The sequence below is a fragment of the Tiliqua scincoides genome, chromosome 1 (assembly GCF_035046505.1).
Source record: "Tiliqua scincoides isolate rTilSci1 chromosome 1, rTilSci1.hap2, whole genome shotgun sequence".
Taxonomy (NCBI): Eukaryota; Metazoa; Chordata; class Lepidosauria; order Squamata; family Scincidae; genus Tiliqua; species Tiliqua scincoides.
In genome coordinates, this window is record NC_089821.1 from 22,686,052 (window position 1) to 22,709,818 (window position 23,767).

At 42.4% G+C, this 23,767-nt stretch overlaps 1 protein-coding gene across 2 annotated transcripts in view; it reads right to left on the reverse strand.

The window, feature by feature from the left end:
- FUT8 (fucosyltransferase 8) overlaps positions 1-23,767 on the reverse strand; it is a 96,840-nt gene that overhangs the window by 42,939 nt on the left and 30,134 nt on the right. Inside the window, exons 2-5 of one of the 2 annotated variants that reach the window (XM_066630697.1) lie at positions 19,243-19,654; positions 6,993-7,108; positions 6,717-6,879; positions 1,415-1,529 (exon numbers count right to left, since the gene is read on the reverse strand). In XM_066630697.1, coding sequence (XP_066486794.1) covers positions 1,415-1,529; positions 6,717-6,879; positions 6,993-7,108; positions 19,243-19,445 — 597 coding nt within the window. In that variant the 5' untranslated portion in view covers positions 19,446-19,654. Of the gene's footprint in view, positions 1-1,414; positions 1,530-6,716; positions 6,883-6,992; positions 7,109-19,242; positions 19,655-23,767 lie in introns of both variants that reach the window. The other variant, XM_066630689.1, reaches the window with a different exon arrangement.

A 23,767-nucleotide genomic window follows, 5' to 3' on the forward strand; every position in this document is an offset into this window, starting at 1 on the left:
CACAAAGGAATGATAAAGTGCTTTCTGGAACAGACTAGGAGAAATGTAAGGTTTTAGCTATATAATACTCCTTTCCTCAGAGGCAATTTTGAAACTAATTTTTTACTTAGATAGAGAAACCAGAGGCAGCTGAAAGTTTGAAAGGCAGGGAAAGTCTCTAGGGACTGCTTACTGCAATTTTTTAAATGAACTTCCATATCAGAAAGGGTTATACAGCATAACAACTGAAACACTATGTAAGTATTTCGTTTCGCTTTAGCAAAGTCATTGGATTTCTGGAAGACAAACTCAAGACAGATGCACAAGCACACACAGACCTGCACTACCCTTCCTACAGCAGCACAGTCATACTATTTCCAACACCAAAAGTAATCTCTGCCAGAATAAGTAATAACTGAAGAGTCCCTAAGGTCACGTCTAAATAGGCACTACTACATCTTTGACACTTTGCCACTAAAGTTCAAGATGCCCCCAGAAAATATTTGGCAGAGGACAGGGTGTTTAGCCTGCATCCGTTCTGGTAGGATTCCTTTTAACCATGGAGATATGTGAGGGATTGGTCAGACCAATGAATGGGTAACCAAAGAAAAAGAATGTCCTTCATAAAGCTAGCAGTTCTTACAAAATGAAACCAACATCAGTAAGAAGAAAGGTGCTGCCAGATTAAATGCAATCATGAACTGATTTTTTTAATAGCTAAAATGACTGGAAATGCATGTTCAGTAGGAAGTCATCACAAGATTGTTGACTGATTTGAATAGATTTAGTAAGCTTACTAAATGCTAGCTCACTTCACGCCCAGTCATACAGCATATGGAATATATTATTTTGTTCGTTGAAGTTGGTTTGCTCACATTTATTTCTAAAGCAAAAACCATAAAACAGTCAGTCAGTCAGTGAGTGGAGTTCTGTCTGCCCTGGCTATACTGCACTGGCTGCCCATTCGCTTCCGGGCCCAATTCAAGGTGCTGGTATTGATCTTTAAAGCCCTTCATGGTATGGATCCAGGTTATCTGAGGGAACACTTTCTCCCATATATTCTAGTCTGCCCTCTTAGGTCATCTGAGGGTAACCTGCAAGAGCCTCCTTTCCCCCAAGTTACAGTGATGGCAGTGCCAAGGAGAGCCTTCTCAGTATTGGTGCCACAATTACGGAACTCCCTACCAGTGGAATTCAGTTCTACCCCCTCCCTCAAGGCACTTCTGCAAAAAGGTTCAAAACCTTTTTTCAGCATGGGGTTAAAAACCAAACTGGTGGAATGAAACCTTTTTGTTCCATCTGGCATTTGGGCAATATAGCCATCCAGAGGACAGCTTGAGTTTGTTATGTTGTCCCATATCAGCAAGACAAAATAATCCTTCAGTAAATTCAATGTTAATTCAATGTTAATTTTTCTCTTACAAAGTTATCTTACCTGAAGATACATTATTCTCCTCTGCACCAGCTCTGTCAAATCTTTGGCTTCTTTTTCTCGCCAATCACCTGCTCCATCTGTTTGACTGAGGTAGTACAGATCTGTCATTACTGATCTGTTTGAAAAGGCAACATAAACACTTGTGACTAAGTTAGCCAATAAGGATAAGTTAGAAAAGGAAAAGGAAGCATTTTGTTGCCAAAAATAATGGCAGAAAGGTAAAACATACCTTAAAATAGCTACATATCGTATATATATGTTTTTCAATGTTTTAAAGTAAGTTTTTACACTTCTCTACAAGAGCCTGCAAGAGAGCATACCCCTCTGTATCAACACCACATTCAGTAGCCCCAGACCAATAAGTAGTCAAGTGAGTCTACAGATAAGCCATGGTAAAACCAAATCTACTGCATAAATTTGCTACTGTTGGTGGCAAATTTTAACACAGTGGTGAAAAGACTGGCATTTTAAACAGAGTGGCAATGGAGAGGAAAGAACTCCCCAGTTTTCCCTGTACCCATAACCTTTTCAGAGAACGCAATTAATCTGTCAAGAATTTTAAAGCAATAGATCAGTACTGATATTCGTTTCAGAACCTGGAAGTCTAAACGGTTGAATAGAAAGTCAGTCATGGTGGTCTCCCCCATAATAGGGTAGTAAAAATGGGAATATCTGAGATAATCAGATAATACATTTTGTTGGATTTGAGTTCCTCCATGAGTATATCACTAAATAAAATAAATTCATGGAAGACATTCCAAGCACTTAATATGCACTAACTACCTTAAAGTTGCTGGAATACATTGTGCGTATGATGAATTCAGTCGCAACCAATACCAGATTGAACTCTAAAAGCATTGCTCTAAAATTGCTAGAATTGTCATTACCAAAATTTAAATTGAGCCATCCCTGAAAGGGGGGAAAAACATAGGTGATCGACTAAGGGCAAGTACAACAGTCTGTCCCTATTAAAGGGTCAGATGGAGCATATATATGACTTTAAAAGTCACTTCCTAGGAAATACATTTTGCTCTCTCAGCTTTGTATGTTTAACATCTGTATGGGGAAAGAATCATTGACACGGACAAAAGCTAGCTCACTATTCCATGACAGCCACTTGATCTTATTAAACCAGGTATGTTTTTTGGCTGCATTCCCCCCCCCCCTTTTAACTAGAAACATGGCCACCTGCACTTTTAGACTTCCACTGCATATGCCAGTGGTTCCCAGACTGGTGGGTTTTGACCCACCAGGGAACTGGAAGTAGGGCATTCCCCCTCAAGGGAGGCGGCCATGCTCCGATGGCAGCAACAGTGCTGCAGAGATTGCAGTGCTGCCAAGAGGCTTTTATACTCGCCTGGGGGGGTAGCACTAGCCTCCTGCAGGTCCTGGAAGTTCACAGCCCCCTCTGATACCCTCTGCAGCTGCTGTAAAAAGCCCTTGGCTTAAATCTAGTTTTTGGGGAAAACAGGAAACAGCTTTAGATCGGAGATAAGAGCTTTTTGAACAAGCTGCAGAGGAGATCAGAGGGGCTGTGGATCTCCAGGAGGCCAGTGCTGCCCCCCAGGTGAGTAAAACAGCCCTTTGGCAGTGGCAGCACTGTGATCTCTGCAGCAGTGTTGCTGCCACCCTCCCCGCCCACACAAACACTTGCCTGGTTCCCAATTACCCTGTAGGACAACCATTTTCAACCACTGCGCCGTGGTACACTGGTGTGATACAAATGGTCTGCAGGGGTGCCATGGGAGTTGGTGGGAGGGTCGTTTATTATTAGGGCCATTGGGGGAGGTGAGCTCCCCACCAACAGCATGGTGTACCTTGCCAATTGTCAAAAAACGGATGGTGTGCCTTGGCAATTTTAGTACCTTGTCAGTGTATTATTAGAAGAAAAAGGTTGAAAATCACTGCTGTAGGAGCTTGGGAACCACTGGCACAAGCCAATAGCACATTCACTGTCTATGTTGTAGAAAAGACATCAGCCACTTTAGCCCTTGCTTCTAGAAAGCTCTGGGCACATGAAACCTCAATGTATGCATGTTTTGTTACTCAGAGGTAAATCTTACTATGTTATTCATTGTTCACATACATTCATAATACTACACCATCAGTGTGCAATGGGACTTACTCTCAACTAATAATGGTTAAGAGCTTTGCAGTCTAAGCAGCCTTGCTTACTTACTGACTTGTGAATTTGCTTAGCATTTTGCATTCAAAAAAGAGAAAGAATCAATTAGAAATCCTTAATTACATATTGTTCCCTTAAGAGACAATTTAAATAGAAAACAAAGAAACACTGAGAGACTTGGGGGGAAAAGGAAGGACGTGGTATGTGAGGTTTTAACAGAAAGAATGAGAAAGGGAAGGTAATCAGATCTTTGCTTCAGTAGTATTGGGCTGGCATGGCAGTCACCATGGCATCCTTCATCTCAGGCAGCAAAATATTTTGGGCAGGACCTAAGCATACCACAGGTGTTGCCAGCAAGTTTGGCGGCCATAGCTTTTTACTCCTATTTCTGTGCAGGAGTGCTACAAATCTCTACTGCCTGTGGAACTTGTTGCTTCTGTGCCGTAAAGCTGGCTACTTATGCTGCAACACCTTTTGGTCATATGCCAAATGTAAAAAACAGTATCTGCTTCCATTCAAATGTCACAAAACTACACACCTCTACGTTTTACCCCAAAACAGCGGTTAATCTTGGAGGGAGGGGAGTATGAAACAACCCTTATGGGGAGAGGAGAGAACAGAGCTGCCAGTTAAAATACACAGCAGGACTTTCACTTAGTGATGATACAATGTCTCCAATTCAGGTTTGGATTTATTTTTACTGTTTTTGTACAATAATTAAGATGAACCATTCTCTCCCCCAACTCAGGAAACAGTTATTGTTGGGTCTAATTTACCAGTATTTCCACAGCTTTATGCTATCCTGCACAGAAACGTGAATAATTACGTTTAATTAGTTATTTGGACAAAGTTGTTTGGACAAAGTTGTTTGGATATTAGTTGTTTGGACAAAGTTCCAAACAACACAGTCCTGGAACAAGCTGGAATCCCTAGCATGTATGCACTGCTGAAACAGAGACGCCTGCGTTGGCTTGGTCATGTTGTGAGAATGGATGATGGCCGGATCCCAAAGGATCTCCTCTATGGAGAACTTGTGCAAGGAAAGCACCCTACAGATAGACCACAGCTGCGATACAAGGACATCTGCAAGAGGGATCTGAAGGCCTTAGGAGTGGACCTCAACAGGTGGGAAACCCTGGCCTCTGAGCGGCCCGCTTGGAGGCAGGCTGTGCAGCATGGCCTTTCCCAGTTTGAAGAGACACTTGGCCAACAGTCTGAGGCAAAGAGGCAAAGAAGCCCATAGCCAGGGAGACAGACCAGGGACAGACTGCACTTGCTCCCGGTGTGGAAGGGATTGTCACTCCCGAATCGGCCTTTTCAGCCACACTAGATGCTGTTCCAGAACCACCATTCAGAGCGGAATACCATAGTCTTTCGAGACTGAAGGTTGCCAACAGTAATTAGTTATATAATGCATTATGTAATCAAAGTGAAGACTGTCCCAATCCTTTTGGAGTCAGAGGAGTGCAGAACATTGATGAATTGATGTTTGAATTGGATCAGGTGCATCCTACTCCCACTGCTGTCAAAAGGCACTAAGTACACTCACTGTAAGCCATACTCAATTTCCATAGTTAGAAAGGTATTACCACCCCAAAAAATTTTTTTTTTGGGGGGGGGGGGGGAGAATGCATGCAAAAGTATTCTTCTAGAGCAGGGGTGTCCAAAGTTTTTGGCAGGAGGGCCACATCATCTCTCTGACACTGTGTTGGGGGTCAGGGGAAAAAAAGAATTAATTTACGTTTAAAATTTGAATAAATTTACATAAGTTTACATAATTGAATATATTATAGATGAACTTATGTGAATGAATGAAGGTCTTGCAATAGCTCAAGGCCTATAAAAGGCCTTGCACAAAGCAAGGCTGGCTTTTCCTTTGCTGCCACTACTGCATCACAGACATGAAACAGCAAGCAGTGGAGGAAGCCCTCATCCCACAGCTCACGTGAGAGGTCAAACAGTCACCCTCACACTGAGAGCAGTTGCGTCGGGCCAGTGTGGGCTCCAACAAATCTCCAGAGGGCCAGAGGCTCATTGGAGACTGGGGGCTCCCTGAGGGCCGCATTGAGAGGCCTCGAGGGCCGCAAGTGGCCCCAGGGCCGGGGTTTGGGCACCCTTGTTCTAGAGCAGAGAGAATGGTGAATTATTAACATTTCGCAGGTTCACAGAATCACAAGTGTAGAAGTAAGCCTCTTGGTTCCCATAGAACCTTATTATATTGCTGAATGTAGTGGGAAAGAATCCCCTGAGGGCTGGGGATAAGAATAGGCCCTCAGTTTGGCTGTACTTGTCATAAGAGGCGACTAAACAGCCACTGGGTAGATGGGACTCGTCAGCCTGGGAAGGCAGCTCATCTGAGAGAAGGAAAACTCTGATCCCAAACCTCCACTGCCTTGTGGCTACATCCAGTTATGGAAAAGGCTTCAGGAGTCAACCTCGAGGCAAAATCTGGAGCCGGAGTCCCTGAGGCAGTTCATGGCTGAACACAGTCACGTTCTGGCAACTCCTGCGACGCCGCTGGAACCAACCGTATTGGCTTCTGCCTTTCCATTGGACCATTTCAGCGACGTGGAGAGGGGGGATTTGCTGCATGGGTAACAGTCTATCCTCCATATCTACTTTACCCAGGCTTCGCGCACTGGAGAGGACACTGTTCCAGAACACTATTCAGAGCGCGATACCCTAGTCTTCTGAGACTGAAGGGTGCCAACAGTGGGAAAGACAAAATAGGCTCTTGTCTATGGAGCAGCATGCCACAATAAATTTGCTGCTGTCAATTGCCTTTACCCCAAGAAAAACAAAACAAAACACAAGTTCTTGTAGTAGGAGTATTTTCAGAATTCGTGAGTCACGATAAAAATAAAACTTTCACCATAAATGAATTAATGTTAGTACACAGCTAACATATTAGCAAAGAAACCACTACTGCTACAGGATTCAGTGGAGCAGATGTGAATGCAGACCACTCAAAACACCAGGCATCCAGCAGCAATATTGAGGGAATGTGCTCACCATTCAGCAATCAGAGCATTTATGTTTGAGTTGAAACATATCAAGACTTGTATTATAATTTATTGCTCAAATGAGAATACCTAAAAAACAAAACATCATCATTCCTCTCTTATCTCACTTGCAATATTCAGTATAGCAATAATCAGCAGCAATAATCATCAATACCTTTCATGATTGCCCAAGTCAGATAAAAGTTCATCAATATGCCTTTGGATGTCACTTCCTTCCAAATATTTTAGTTTCTTCAATTCACTCTGGAGAAAAAACCAAAGCTCCTTGGCTCCATTTTCAATTCTTCTCCTCAATATTTCATGGTCTTTTCCTAACTCTACTAACAAAACAGAGGGGAAAGAATTATCAACATTAATTTATATCTCTGTGCAGAAAATGTAGTCTTGGAATAATTTATCCATTCAAATGTAAAAATATTCTCAGACCAACCATCTCCAGTTTGTCGTTTATAGTTTTCTATCTGATCTTTGGCCTTTATTAGCTGTTCTTCTAAAGCATGTACTCTTCCTGCAGCAGGGCCCTGATCAACAGGACCTTCTGGTATCCTATAGCAAGAGTGAAAAAATTAAATTCATTAAGTTGCATATACCATATTACTTGCTTCAAGAAGAATGTTACTAATAATCCTTATTGCCAACACAACATCCAGAATTCAGAAAACCCCAGATCAAATGCCCAAATAAATTTAAATATAGTAAGTTACAATACGCAGGCATGAAATGCAATTGTGTTGCATCATATATACTCACATCTCTGAAAACAGCAGTTGCTAGAGATTTGAACCTTAACCCAAAGGGCCAATACTGGAAAACAAAATAATTACTCAAGTAGTTCTAAATCTGGATGTGCAAGTACAAGACACCAGTAGTAAAACAGCTCCCACTTTTGATTCATATATAAATGAGGAAACACAGTGGACGGGCTTAAACCTGTTTGCGAAAGGAAAAAAGCTTTCCTTTAAGTGGCAAATGGATATAAAAAGCAACAAGGGATACTTGGACTCAAGCCTTAGAAAGAAAAAAGCAAAGATAGTCCCTTCCCCATCCCCATATCCACTGACTGGATTGCCAGGATTTCAGGTATTCCTAGTTCACAAATTCCACTCATCATGCTCATTCCCCCATTATTTGTTTTGTTTCCCCACTTGCAGTCCCCCAAACTGCTTCAGAAGATGCGAAGAGGGAGCAGTTTGGAGGGCCTGCATGGTGCATCCTCTTCCTTCTTGCTTGTAAGCACTTGCCCACAAAGCGTGGAGAGGAAGAACTTTGGCGGCCTTACATGGAGCAACAGTAAGCATAGGTTCACTGATATCATGGTTTCGGGTATGCATGGATGTAGCAGCAGGATGTACAGGGGGATGACTGTATTCCAAGAGCTGCCACTCCTCATTCTGTAATTGCCATGCAATTTCCCCTTTCCTGAAACATCTCACTACAAAGACCAGTGATCTGCAGTTAACAGCAATTCCTCTCACTTGAGGTGAAGTTATATATCCAAAATGTTGCTGGCATCCAAATGCGTAACAGCTTTTCCAGGCTAACTCATCATCTCATAATGTCATTCACATGCTCTTAGTTCACTTTAATGTATGCTCTCCATCTGAACCAAAGTTATGGAATAAATTGAGAACTCTAAACCAAGAAGTTAGATAAGATCTTCAAGTGTATAACTTTTTCAAAAAATGTATGCATATTGAAGGAGGGAGGGGTGGAGAGAAAAAACAATCTGACAGAGACAGAAGGTCTATAATTTGCTGATGCTCACCACTCAGTTATTGCCAGAGCTACTGTAAAAGTGCCAACCATGACAATCTTTTAGATGCTGTTTTCCAGGGAGGATCAAAATGTTAGATTTCCAATCTTGTAAAATGATTAGACAGGGCTCCCAAAGATAATGGCAACATGACCTTTTACATGTATCAGGAGAGAAATTTCCTGTTGCAGAATTGGTCTGTTTGACCAGCTAAGCAAAGTCCTTAAGAGTCTGGGAACAGCCTCAAGTTATCTTATACTATGATGTCATTCCTGACGTATCAACAGCAGTCTCATTATGCAGACTAAAATGTCTTTACTTTCCAAGTTTCTAACTTGAAACTCTATAAAAATTCAAGTCAGTTATGCAGGATTTGCCAGACTGGTATCTTTGCTTGGGCACATCTAATCAGCTAAAAGGGAAGCATCAGGATTGGCTGGCTTGAATACACACATTGAATTCATCATTGAAACATGTTGATGTTCAAAAAGAGTTCAACGTGAGTTCAAAAAGATGAGTTGAAAAAGATGATGATGATGATGATGATGATGAGTTCAAAAAGAGCAGTTGCCAACCTACAAGGTTATTTTTTCATCCTAATGAGTAAGAACTGGCAGGGTGAAAAGACAGCGTATTATGAAACTTACAGCCCATGCAAAATTAGACATTCCTAAACATATTGAGATCGTGGACTTTGGCACACACAGTTATTCACAGACTCTTAGCACAGCATCAGAAACAAACAGAAAAGAGAAGTGTCTTGCAGCCTGCACATTGGGTTTGGTGGGGGTAGGGGAATGAGAAGAGATTGGTTGTGTAGAGATGGAACAGAAACTTCATGGTATGCTTTACTACACATATTGAGTTGGGTTATGTTGCTTCTGACAGACCTCTAGTGAAGGTGGCTTTTTGCAGTGTGTATGACTGGGGTGAAGAATATAAAAATATTTTATATTATTTTAGCTCTTTAGAAAAACCTATGATTGCAGGGAAGTCTTCAAATTCGAAAGGAAAACATTCATTATACATCACATACAATGTGGCATAGAATGACAAAAGAAAAAACTGTCATGTGTTCATTAACTTAAACCTGAGTTAATGCACAAATCCAATGATGAAAATGACATATTTTGATAAATGAATACACAGCATTCCACAACTATTGCCCACCATAGGTTGCCAAAGCACAGTTGTCATCACCTACCCCACCAGCAAGCATAACAGAGCCCTCTCCAACACATACACATTCCATGCCTGCTCTACAAGAGGCAAGGAAATCAGAGGACATGCCTCTCTGTCAGTACTCAGTATAAGCACCTATAGACAACCTCCATATGCTTTTCTTTCCTGTTCTGGAAAGCATGGGCCTTGGCTGTCCAGCCAGACTGAGCAGGGGTCAAGGAAGCTGCCCTCCACTTTCTCTTGTTTCAAAGCAGGAAAGGAAAGGATAAGGCTTGTTGGTTTGGCCCTGGGCAGCCAAGCTGCTTTGTGCACCATGGCAATGCAGTAGCCAAACCATCCCCAGGCTTCCTCACAGCTTTGGCGCTCAGGAGGGGGCAGGAAGTGTAACTGCTCCATAGTGGCTTGAGTACTGGGCTTTGGCCAAGGGGATAAAAGTTCAAATCCCCAATCAGCCACTACACTCACTGGCTACAGTAATAAAGGCTAGCCCAGCCACATTTCTTTCAGCCTAATATACTAGGAACTGTGAGGATAATAGGGATGGGACCTGGGGGGGGGGGGAGAGAAAATATACATTGTTGCTTGAAAGAAGGGCAGAGGGTCTTTTTTGAAGGCATGCAATTCAAGAGAAACATAAGAAAAAATTAAAACTAAAAACAGTATGCTCTGTACAACTTAATTACAAAAATATCTAGATGTTGCATACAGCGGCTACAATTGAGAGGGATACAAAAGAAGAATGAATACTGCTTTTGAAGTTTCATGCAGGCATGCAAGCCCTACAAGAGTGTTACAAGCTGAAATGAAACAGTATTCTGAATGCAGAATATTCTCTTTAAGCAGCTCATACGTCTCATGCTAGATCAGGGGTGTTCACACTTTTTTGGCTCGAGAGCTACTTTGAAACCCAGCAAGGCCCGGAGATCTACCAGAGTTTTTTTTTTACAATGTTCACGCCATCATAACATATAACATTTATTTGTACAATGTATGTTGGTGTACCTTGAGCCCCACTGAGTATAACAGGACTTACTCCTGAGTAGACATGCCTAGGATTAGGCTGTGAGGCTGCAATCCTAGCCACACTTACCTGGGAGTAAGCCCCATTGAGTACAATGGGCCTTACTCCTGGCGTTTCCTCCCAGAGGCACCTGAAGGGGGGGGGTTGGCACACCGCGATCTACTCATTTTGCCTCGCGATCTACCGGTAGATCACGATCCACCTATTGAGCACCCCTGTGCTAGATTCTTGTGCTAGTTACAAGTACATACCCACTCTTAATGTAAAGGATGTTTCTTCATGTGGAAGAGAATCTTTGACTTGTGGCCACTCATTTTGTTAAAATAAACACCCTTTCCTCAGGCATTTTCAAAAGTGAAGCTTTATGCCACTCCATCTCATATTAGGGTATGCAATTCCATGATACTGTTCTTCCAACCTGGCACTATCTTACAAGGGAGGGCTGCTGAAGTGACTTCTGACTGAGTAGAGGACTGTCCCTCTCTGCTACACCTTGAGGAGAACAGTTGCTTGTGGGGCAGGGAAAGGTTTGGTGAGGATCCCACTAGTCCTCTGCTCAACTTGGTCATTTACAACTGGCTTCCATTAAACAGTCTGCTCCACTGGAAACATGCAGTCACTGGCATCGCTAGGGGGGTGCGGGCCGCAGCAGGTGATGCGCTGAGGGGGTGACGTGCCCTGGGGGAGCATGCGCTAACATCTCCGGGTTAGGAGCTACTGTGTCATGCCATACACCGTTGGATGTGGAATGGCTAGTGGAGTGCAATGCAAAAAACAGAATTGAAATAGCTCCTTTCCTTCAAAAGTTATGGCCAAAAGACCAGAAGAAAAAAATGCATAGAGCCCTATGGAAAATGAAAGTGAGTTGTATTGCGCATTTATGCACGAGTAGGTGTACTTGCCATAGTCTGTCAGAAAGGGCAGACTGAGAGGAATCCAATGACACCATAATGGTCCCAATCCAATGAATGCATCCCCAAAAAAACACCTGAGAAGCTCCCGCCTTCCAGCTGCGAGTCTGAGCCGGAAACGAAGCAACGTGGCTGTGTTTACTCACGAGTAGGCAGGCTTGCCTTAGTCGAGGCAAGCTGAGAGGCTCCAAGGACATCAGAATGGTCCTCATCCAATGAGTGTAGCCCCCAAAAACAAGAGGGGCGAGAAAAGGAGAAGGCAGGCCCTGCCAAGGTGCTGGGAGAGGCCAATTATTATGCAGGCCATTCTTTCAACAGCACTTCTGCTGACTGCTAAGAAGAGCGCCTCTCAGTTGCAGAGCTGTGAATTGATGGCAGAAGCAGTGCTGCTGAAAAGGTGGCCTGGGTGAAAATATAATCAAGATTTACATATTTTCTCTTCTGTAATTTGCAACTGATGAGTTCCTAGGTGAGAGAAGAGTGCTTATGTCTTGTCATCGCTTGTCAATGATGTCACTTCTTGCGTAATTATATCCAGCCTCACCAGGCATCATGAATGCTATTTGGCCCACAGTATGAAGCGAATGACATCCCTGATCTACTATATCCTACCATATAAATTGATTTATACATCAACTGTATACATCAAACCCCTCCAAAACGGACAGTTTCTCTAATTTCTTTTACTATGTAAACTGCTTTGAGACATTTGTTAAAAAGAACTATATAACTATTCTAAATCAATAATAAACAAATGATATGATGGGAAATTGCATCAGAATACCAGAAGAAAACAGGAGAATGGGTGCCTTGGCAATCCACAGTCCCCATTGCTGTCCTTGGCATTCAGCTGATCCCAACAGCCTGATCTCTCACCACTGGGTAGGAATGAAAACAAACACGCACTTTAACACCATGCATCACACCCTCAGCACCCTTTCATCAGAACATCTTCAAAGGTCTAAGTCAGCCATTTTCAACCTTTTTCAGCTCACTGCACACTGTCAAGGCACTAAAATTGTCAAGGCACACTTCCAGTTTTTTTACTTACGTTAAATTACTAAATTACTTACGTTAAATTACAATTAATTTTAATTAATATAATTAATACAATTAAATCATTACATGACAAAGGGCACAATCCTAACCAGGTCTACTCAGAAGTAAGTCCTATTTTGTTTAATGGGGCTTACTTTCAGGAAAGTGTGGTTAGGATTGCAGCCAAAGACTGGGGGGGGGGATTGGGGGGGAATGTGCCTGTGGCACTTACTTCTGAGTAGACATGCCTAGGATTGGGCTTTTGGTTGCACTCTTTTTTCTCAAATACATGAGCAGGCAATTGGCACTTCCCTTTCCTCCTCTCCCCCACCCCACCCCCTCCCACAGGGAAATTCCCCCATCTCATAATTGCAGTTAGCACCTCTCCTACTGTCCCTCCCCTCACTTGTCTGCATCTTCCAGAGGTCCAGAATCACTTGCCTCACATTCTTCCCCCCCAATTGCCTGCTCCTGTTTCAGAAAAAAGTGTGACCAAAAGCCCAATCCTAGGTATGTCTACTCAGATGTAAGTCCCATTATAGTTAATGGGGCTTACTCCCAGGAAAGTGGGGCTAGGAGAGGAACATGAGAGCTAAGCTCAGGCATGTCTACTCAGAAGTAAGTCCCATTGTAGTCAATGGGGCTTACTCCCAGGAAAGTGTGGATAGGATTGTGACCTCCTCTGAAAGGCAAAAGCAAGGCAGGGAGGGTCACTTTGGGGGGTTTCAGGCAACTGTGGCAAGGAGAAGGGACTTTTGTGGACCCTCAGCCAGCCCATTCTTAGGCTGGTGGCCTCAGCAGACTCGGCTTCCTAACTGCTTGCCTGCCCCTGGCTCCCTCCTTCTCACTCAGTCCGCCCAGACCTCCTCCAGGCTTCTCTTGGTGCCCAATCAGCACGCAGGCCAGACAACAAAGGACTTGATACCCAATCCTAGGCGGGTCAACTCAGAAGTAAGCCCCATAATAGTTAACAGGGCTTACTTCCAGGTAAATGAGGATTGGGTTTTAAGAACAGCCCCACTGGATCAGGCCATAGGCCCATCTAGTCCAGCTTCCTGTATCTCACAGTGGCCCACCAAATGCCCCAGGGAGCACAACAGATAACAAGAGACCTGCATCCTGGTGCCCTCCTTTGCATCTGGCATTCTGACATAGCCCATTTCTAAAATCAGGAGGTGGCACATACACATCATGGCTTGTAACCCGTAATGGATTTTTCCTCCAGAAACTTGTCCAATCCCCTTTTAAAGGCATCCAGGACAGATGCCATCACCACATCCTGCGACAAGAAGTTCCACAGACTGACCACACGCTGAGTAAAGAAATATTTTCTTTTGTCTGTCCTAACCCTCCCAACACTCAATTTTAGTTAACACTCAATTAACACTCAAATAACACCCTGGTTCTGGTGTTATGTGAGAGTGTAAAGAGCATCTCTCTATCCACTCTGTACATCCCCTGCATAATTTTGTATGTCTCAATCATGTCCCCCCTCAGGCGCCTCTTTTCTAGGCTGAAAAGGCCCAAACGCCGTAGCCTTTTTCTCATAAGGAAAGTACCCCAGCCCAGTAATCATCTTAGTCACTCTCTTTTGCACCTTTTCCATTTCCACTCTGTCTTTTTTGAGATGCGGCGACCAGAACTGGACACAATACTCTAGGTGTGGCCTTACCATTGATTTGTGCAACGGCATTACAATATTAGCCATTTTGTTCTCAATACCTTTTCTAATGATCCCAAGCATAGAATTGGCCTTCTTTACTGCCGCCGCACATTGGGTCGACACTTTCATTGACCTGTCCACCACCACCCCAAGATCTCTCTCCTGATCTGTCACACGCAGCTTAGAACTCCTTAGCCTATATGTGAAGTTTTTATTTTTTGCCCCAATGTGCATGACCTTACACTTACCGACACTGAAGCACATCTGCCATTTTGCTGCCCATTCTGCCAGTCTGGAGAGATCCTTCTGGAGCTCCTCACAATCACTTTTGGTCTTTACCAATCCCCTTTTAAAGGCATCCAGGCCAGTTGCCGTCACCACATCCTGTGGCAAGGAGTTCCACAGACCAACCACACGCTAAGTAAAGAAATATTTTCTTTTGTCTGTCCTAACTCTCCCAACACTCAATTTTAGTGGATGTCCCCTGGTTCTGGTGTTATGTGAGAGTGTAAAGAGCATCTCCCTATCCACTCTGTCCATCCCCTGCATAATTTTGTATGTCTCAATCACGTCCCCCCTCAGGCATCTCCTTTCTAGACTGAAGAGGCCCAAACGCCATAGCCTTTCCTCATAAGGAAGGTGCCCCAGCCCAGCAAGAGGCTCAGTAGCAGGAGATGCAAAGTAGCTCCTGCTGCTCTTTTATCACCTACCATGAGGGTCAAAGCAGCCACTTCTCCCCCACGCACAGCTGCCGCCTGTCGCCTGTCTCCTCTGGCCCTGCTGCACACCTGAGGCTGCCTCACAGCGGTTAAAAACCGCTGGTCTAAGTAGTCTGTATCCACCTATCAAGGTTCCAGTTCCATAGTAGTTCATTTTGAATACGCTGTATCAGTTTGAGATGACACTTCTCATAAACTGGCATACAGCCCTTCTAGCATTTTGGTAGTTGGTCCATGGATTTTGCCACTATAAGCAAATTGTGACCAAATATGGAGAAAATATTTGATGCTGAAGAAATGCTGCAATGCTGTGATTATAGCCATCGACTTTGCATACACTTTCAGTGCAACAGAGATACTGACAGGATGCACACATTATTGATAGCTTTGACTCCAAAAGCAAACCAGATGTACCTTCAATACATGAATGTATTGCAGTGTGGAAATAAGTGTTAAGTCTGCCTGGTTGCAAAACAGGCAGACACCTTTGAGGAGAAGTGTTAGGACATTGGATACAGAGATTATATGAAACATTTTTAATCATCATTAAGGTGTTGACATCTTGTAGATCTAATATCAGAAGCAGAACACTGACTAGTACTGTGGAGTTCCCAAAGTATTCCAACGGTATTGACTGGGAATGCTGGCTTGAATGCAGCTTTCCGGAGAAGAGCATCTATCTCAAAGTACATGCTGTGATGACTGGGTGATGCAGACTACATGCAATACACACAAACTCTGAGGCACAATCAACCCTCACTACAATAATCATGCATAAGTTGATGTGATAGAATTGCAAGTGTCTGCAAAAGTCTTTAGAAGTTCCTCAAATTTAAGAGAAATGATCTAAGTGTTTGTGGCAGTCGAGGAAAACATTAAGGATAACAATGTCAATGACAGCTGTTTGTGGAGTAGAGTCAAAGACTTTGCTTGCCAAAGCTAGGAATCATTTCAGTGGATGAAATCGGCTTAGATTTTGAGAAGCAGTGAACTCTTCTTTTCTGAAATGTGAAGAAGTACCTGTGATATCCATAATCTGAGTAAGATTCTTAAGGTGCAATCCAAAAAAGGGAATGGTGGTGCAAGCCTCCCATCTGTGTCTCAGAAGACACTGGAAGAGGATAGAGGCTGCTGCACGAATGTGGGGCAGCCTCCATAGGAAAATGCAAGCCCAGTACAGCAGGCATAAAAGGTAAGCCTGGGTTGGCTGAGCTAGGCTGGCATGGGGGTCAGAGAGGGGCGTGGGGAGGTGTTTTGGGGTGGGAGAGGGCAGGCAGAGGGCAGTCCCATGGGCAGGTGGCGGGTAAGTGGGGGTGAGGTCAGGATTCAGCACTTATGCCAGATTCTATTCCCATTCCCAGGTAGCCCTGGGCTGCTCAAATCTGAGCCACCTCGAGATGGCGCAGTTCCGAGTAGCCCCACTAGGGCCACTGCAGCATTATCCAGGGTAGGGGGAGGCAACTCCCCTTGCCATGGGCGGAGCTGCAACTGGCCCTAACCCTGTCTTGGATGGGCGGCAGGCCTGTCTGCTCCAGGGCAGGTTAGGATAGTGCTGTTAATGTCCAAATTGCAGCTGATGACTTGATTTCGATCTTGCAGTGGAAAAAGCAGTAAACCAAAAACCACGGCTGTGACATGTCATCTTTACACAGTTCCAAAGATTCAGTTACAGAACTGAAGAGCTCCTCTTCATCAAAAGGTAAGTATTTGATGCATGCTTTTAGTATCTAACAAAGAAACAGCATGCAGCCACACAAGCCTTCTCAAAGTAATAGAACTGTCCATGGTTTTTAAAGAACCTTCAGCTAAATGTTTCAAGTTTTGCTTGGCCAATATGGATGCTCCAGCCTGAAAGGTCACCCTTATAATCATCTTTTTGATAATCTCCTCCAAAACTAAAAGGATTTCTCTCAGATAGCATACTGATACCTTGCCAACTTTTCTCTAGGATACAGCAAATTTAATGCTCATGGCAGCAGTGGCATAAAAATGTTCTTACCATGGCATCCAACTTCCTAGCCTCAGAAACAACAGGAACTGAGAATGTATCTTTTTATTTGCAGATACATACTCCACAATGAGGGAGTTCAGGTTTGTGTGCTTGAAGAGAAAGGAAGAAGCCCTTTCCTGGACCTTGTACCTGCTACAGTTTCTTTTAGGTGAAGGGCACAGAATATTATTTCTTCCAGGCTTCATTCTCTGCTTTAACAAGAACTGAAAGCCACAAAGATAAGTATCAGTGTGTACAAATTAGTTAGTCTGTATGGTCCACAGATCATTGGCATGTGATGCCACCGTGTCAAGGAGATTCTAACAATGTAAATTCTCTCTATTGGAGATGCCAACTTGCTACCTTCCAGCTGGTGGTCAGATGCAAGTTCTGAAAGTACAATAGAGGTGAACATTTCTGCCTCAGACTCTGTTTCTACTCCTGTAGCAGCAGTGATCCCTACTCCTGAAACAGACAGGGCTGGTCGAAGGAGAGCGACTCCATGGAAATACTCAGAGTGAGTAGATGTAATACAAACACCTTGACAAGGAATCCCAGTCAAAGCAATACCAGGAAGCTCTCAAGACTGCAACACAACAAAAGACATGGTGATATGCAACCATGGTGCAAAGCTAGCTTCAGGCTCCAAAAATTGATTACACACATCTCTCAAAGTCAACAAAATCCGCCTGTCAGCTCTTGGGTAGGGTGGCTGACAGATCTCCATACTCTTCCCAACCGAGATGAACCATCATTATGTTCAATCCAACTGAAGGCCTCACAGGTGGTGCTCTATATAACCTCATCAGTGACTAAGACCGTTTCACAGCAGGTTCATAAACAGATACCATACTAGGGACCAAGGACTATGTCAGCATCAAAATCTGAGTCTCAGTGTTGTACATCATCAGTGCAGGGGCCCCAGAAGGCTTTTCCACAAACTCACCAAGTCCAAATTGTTAAAATTTGACTTATTTTTAGGGGAGCCATTGATACCAATAGTCCACCCAGAACAGGGTGTTTGCTGTGCACTTTATACACCGCAATAACAGCAGCATTTTGATGAGGATTGAGACTGTTTCAGTGAAGCCACCGCCTACAATGGTGAGGCAAGCTAAGTCACAGGTGGACAGCACATCATGATGGGGGTGTTAGAGCATACTCCCACAGGGCTAATTTCAGATCAAGTATTCTTCCTCATCTACTTTAAGAACATTTTGAAGCAGAAACAAGTGCCCATGACACAGTTCTTTCCCAGGCAGAGAAGGCTATAGAGGCAAACTTAGCCATACAATCAAGACAATTATTCAAACTGACCTTGCCATACAACTGCACAGGAAACTGACCAGAGTTTTATACATATTTTATTTTGTATGAAGGAACAACCAATGCTAGAAACAAAAATAAAGTGCTAAACCAAGGTTAAAGTTGTTTTCTGAAATGACAAAGAAAACGCATTCCTACCAAATGCTGCTAAAGTGGTGGTAAATAAGAATTGGAGGGATTGGGCATTATTCCCACCCTCAAGGCACAAAGTAGTGCATAGTTTCCCCACTTGGGCTGTGACAGAATGCTCAATGAGGCTACAGAAGTTTCCTAAGCCAATCCTGCACATGCAACATACTGAACAGAGATAACCAAGGAGAACTTATTTATTCCTTTTCATTTCATTCCAGGCATAAGGTCACAAGAGGACATGTTTTCTTATTCCATGTCAATATTACTTATGGTGCTTTCTATTTTTTTTTTTTAAGGTAATCATCACTTGTAGGAAACTGGAATTGGCTTAAAAAAACTGAGGTGCTTTCCTCAGTGTTTTTCAGACCAATTCATACATCAAGATGAAACAAAACTGACCCAAGGCATGAGTCTCTGTATCAAAATGATCAGAACAGAAGCTAATACGAACTGGAAAAATTACTATAGCTTGTCATTTTTTCCAAACTTCCCTTTCATTGGGGGGAGGGGGGGAGGGAATGCATGTAGATTGGAAAAACAGACTAAGCATCTTAAATTGTTTCCTAGTGGCAAATTAAACCTGTACAACTACCACACATGTGTATGGTGATATTTGAGTGATGAAGGTGAAACTTAAGGGTCAAGTTTTTGTTTTCAGTCTATTATTGGATTTTAAAGGTTACATTCACAAGTTCCAAGTCTTCAACATGAATGGTCACAAATACAGCACAGGAAACACAATCACTACCAGGCAGTCATTATGTTTCCACCCCTTGAAGGAATACCCCCTTACCAATAAAGTCTATTCCAGAACAGATGGTAGGTCACATTTTGTGCACCTCCCAACTCTGTTCTTGTGGAAGCTGCTAGGAAATTATTATACATCCCATTTTGCCCTGTGAGCTTATACAGAGAAGATAACATTTTAGTGATTTCAAAACCTACCTGAGAGATTCTGCCATTCGCCTTAAGTCTTCGTTTTGCTGTTTTAACCGCTCAAGTTTTGCAAGTATCTTTGATAGTTCGCGACTAGAGTGATCGGGGTGTTCATTGTCTCTTACTAAGTGTCCACCTATGTAAAACAGCAAGGTCCCCCAAGCAAAAAGGATAAGCATAATCCAACGCCAGGAGCCAGTCCATGGCCGCATTTTCAGATGTTCTGCCCACTACCAAGTAGTTTTTGTTCACAAAACAAGCATTGCAACTTCTCAGTCAGTTCGAGGATTTCAAGGTTTCAGCCTTTGATTCACCACATTTTGCTTTTCACAGCATTTGTCCTACCGAAGATCTTGAAAAGAATTGTCTTTGTGATCGAGTAATCCAACTTCTAATGTCACTGGTGTTTCCGTTTTAGAGCCTGTGGGAGAAAACCAAAATATGACTTTTTAAATGTCATAGAATGTATTGAAGTACAACATAAATGACTTGCAAATTGGCAATGTAAAAGTATGTATGTTTGTGACAACCAAAAAGTCTCAAATAAAAATATAAAACATTTATTCATGTGTTTGTGCAGCACTGTTTTCTATTTTACTCAACAGAAAACAGAAAAATCCATCCCATAAATCTGGATTTATGCTTACTCACAGGGCAATTCAATTACAAATGAAATGAATGTCCTTAGCTGTAGCTTGCCTATTTTCTTTCCGCTGCTCAAACCTACCAGCAATTCCAAATATGTTCTCTTAATACTAACCTTGACAGACTCAGGCTTGAAGCCAAACATGCCTTTCTGCACACTGAAGCACAATTAAAGATTGTGGTAAAACACTGAGACAGAAAATTGAAACAAAAATCCAGAGTTCTTTTTGCACAGTTACAGCATTTAAGCTGCTGTGATTACCCTCCCACCCTTTCAGTTAAGAGTATGCACAAAATGGACCTCCTTAAGTTAGCATGCTGCAATGTACGCCCAAACAAAACTGACACCTCAATCATATGCATGGTTACTCGGAGGAGTCCCTCACTGTGTCCAGGCAGACTCAATTCCAAGTAAATGTGCCAAGCACTGCAGTGTAACAGCAACTGTCCCCATCCATGGGTGGCAGAATTAGGAACAACAAAACAAAACTGCTGTGTTTCAATAGTTTATTGAACAAAAAACCTTTCACTTATTTAGAACAAAAGCAACAGTCAGTTTTTAATCTTAAAATTCATTTGTGAACATTAAAACAGCTTTTTAATTTAAAAAATTTCAAAATTTCAATAGAAGCCCCGATTATGTCTATCTGGTGGAGAAACTCCTACCTCCTAGCAGTCACTCTCTTTAACAGGAATGTAAAATGCCTGCTAAATCCCACATGCAAGAAAATCCACTGAAGGGTATATGAAAAGAGTGTGACTGTTAAGATCATGTGTGAAGTTTGCTGAGGATACAGATGTTTGCTGACATCAGATGTCTCTGGTTGCATGAAAACAGCTAAACTAAGCATCTCTCTCACTCACTCACACACACACACACACACACACACACACACACACACACACACAAGTTTAGCGGTGGAACACTTGGGCTTGCATTTAGAAAGTCCTAAACTCAGTTCCCAAAAAGGTGATCTTTGGCAGCTGATCTAGAAGAGGCAAACCACTGATCTGACTCAGTAAGAAAAAAAAAAAGTTTCATATGTCAAAATGATACTTGCCGCTAAACTGAACTCTGTGCCAGTTACCTGGAGTGGTTTTCTTGAGCTTTATTATTATTTTTATTACTTTTAGTACAACATATACAAGAGAATATGTAATCATTTATGCGCTCTGATGCAAGGTTGCACAATTCAGGCCAAACTACTTGCTTATGCCAACTCCACATTGCATTCTGGACTAGTCAAGTAAATAGACACTGTTCATTTTGAAACATGAGGCCTGATGTTCAAAGCCCCTGACACCAGTTATTACGTAAGTGAGAAGAAATGTGTGGGTATAAGATCATCCTGCTCAGAGTTTGCCATTCTGGCTCTTATCCATTTTGGGGAAATGAAAAGTGAAACATCTTTTACATAGACAACTGCATTCCCAAATGACTGGCCAGCCATTCTCAGTGCTAGGGAAAAAAACACAACTACCACCGACAGTCGAGTATAAGTTGGTCTCACAGACAAGTTGAAGGCAGGTTTTAATTAAAAAAAATCATGGCGTTTTCGATGTCCCTCAGATAAGTCGGAGGGGGGTTCTCTGTCTATAGTTTTGTCTAATTTACCCTGAAAAATAACCTACCAGTAATTGTTACCTAAGAACTTTACAGTCTCCATTTTGTTAAAAATATAGTAAAAGATCATGAGATACATTTTTATTCATTAATTTTTTTAAATTCTGGTCTTCTCAACCTTTTTGTAAACACTATCAGAGTAAGTGCACTGTAAACAACATACCAATAGAACCATTTATCAAATCCTTCTTTAAGTCATTTCTGTCCAACACTGCCTACACAACAGGGAGCAAATGTGTACACCTGTGGGCCAGGCAGAAATGGATTAAGGTGCCTGGTGTGTTAAGCCAGAGGCTCCAAATATAACATACAACTTATAACACATAACAGGGAGTGTGCAATTCAATTCATAGCGGAAAGACAAGTAATGAGGAATGAGTGTGAGCATGTGCAGCTGCACACAGATTTACTCAGAAGAAGACCCATTGCTTTCTTTAAGTGTTATCTTAGGTAATGGTGCACTGAATTACAGCCTGGGACTTTGTTTCAAATGAAAATGAGGATTATATCCTGATGTTATAAAAACCTCTGCCAAACATTTACAAAATGGAATGAGGGCGCAGAAGGATTGGTGCAGATAAGGCAAGGACTATGCTTGATTTATTGGCAGAAATTTCTGACCATACAGGCGAGTATCTACAGTAGTTAGAATCTTCCAGCTTGCTATTCCTCGACAGCATTCATTGCTTAATTTGACAGTAATATACCCCCCTTTTCCCTGATAATTACCCCTTTTCCTTTCTTATCAGTGCACCTAATACAAGTACTCACATGCTCATACCACAATATTTCTTGCTGTTTTGTTCTTGTGCCATTGTTCAGTTGCAATGTCTATAACTTTACAATAAAACTTTTATCTGTTTGATTTGAAGCTCTCAGTCCCTCCTAGTCTATTCTTTAAAGGGAACTGGTCTCTCCCTGTACTGCACTGGCTTATGATTCAATCAAGTTCATTCAGTAAGGAACATGATCTATTTTACTCCTCTTCCCAGGAAGCAATTGATTAAAGTTTACGGGCAAACACCTACCTCTAAAGGGAAGCAGGTTCTGCTGCCTCCTTCAAAAGGCAGGAATAAACGGAAGCACAGCAAAGGAGAAACAAAACAAATCTGATTTGTTCTGTTAAATCAGATTTGAACTGTTTCCATTTCAATATTAGCTGGAAAATGGTGTGGACAAATCCCTGCCTATTTTATGTATTTTGACTACTGGGAGCTGTTGCTCCTCAAGAGAGTCATATGAGCGATTCCACATGGTATTCAGCAGAGATACCACCTTACTCTGCTCCCAAATCTGACTACCGTATGTGGAGTCATCACTACATGTGGGGATGTGGAAGAGTGATTTTAGATCAGGAAGGATAATCAGTTTATGAATACAAAGTATTGACTAGATATTTAAAGAGGAGTCTACTTGCTTCATATGAAGGCATGCACCTGTTTCCTTCATTTTGTATTTATGTTATACTGTATATATTAAACTGTAATATACAGTTTATTATGTAAACAAAATAAACAGTTTATTAACAAGAAATAAAATATACAGTTTAATATGACTGCCTGAAGGAAGAAGAAAAATGTTCTCACAAGTTTCAAATATAGGCAGAAAGGTCTGCCTAAAAGTTGAAACCAGAAGTAGCCACCAGAAAACAGTAACAAACTTTGTGGGGAAGTGGCAAGCTAAATTCTTTACTTTGGAGAAATAAAACTTAAAACTGCACAAATAATTGGATAAAATCACAAAGGAAGAAAGGAAGGAAGGCATTTTCCTACATTAATGGTCTGAGCAGAAATCAGATAGTGAAATTTGAATAAGAGCCCAAGAAAAATTACAGCTTAGAGAGAAGAAGAATTATAATCAAAGTATGGTAAAGAATTGTACCTAGTTTCTCTTGCAAAGAAAAATCAACAGTGGGAATTTTCACATAAATTATGTTGAGGAAATCTTTCAGGAAACACATTTGTCATGAGTCTCTGCACTCCTGCAACTCAACTTGAAAACACGTCAAAACGGCAGCACTTTCCAAAACGCACTTTCGAGACCCGAAAAGACTCAAGTCGTTCCCTTTAAAAAATCAGCTGTGGAAAATTGCGGCTGCTGCTGGGGGATCTGTGTGTGTCAGAGTTCACTTTAATGCTCCCCAGCTGCCCCATCTCATCTGTAAACAAGGTGGGAGGGGGTGGGAGGGATTGATTGAGAGCAGGGACAGAAGCGGCAACAGGAGGAGGGTCATGCACAGCAGCTGTGAGGCTTACCAGGACATCC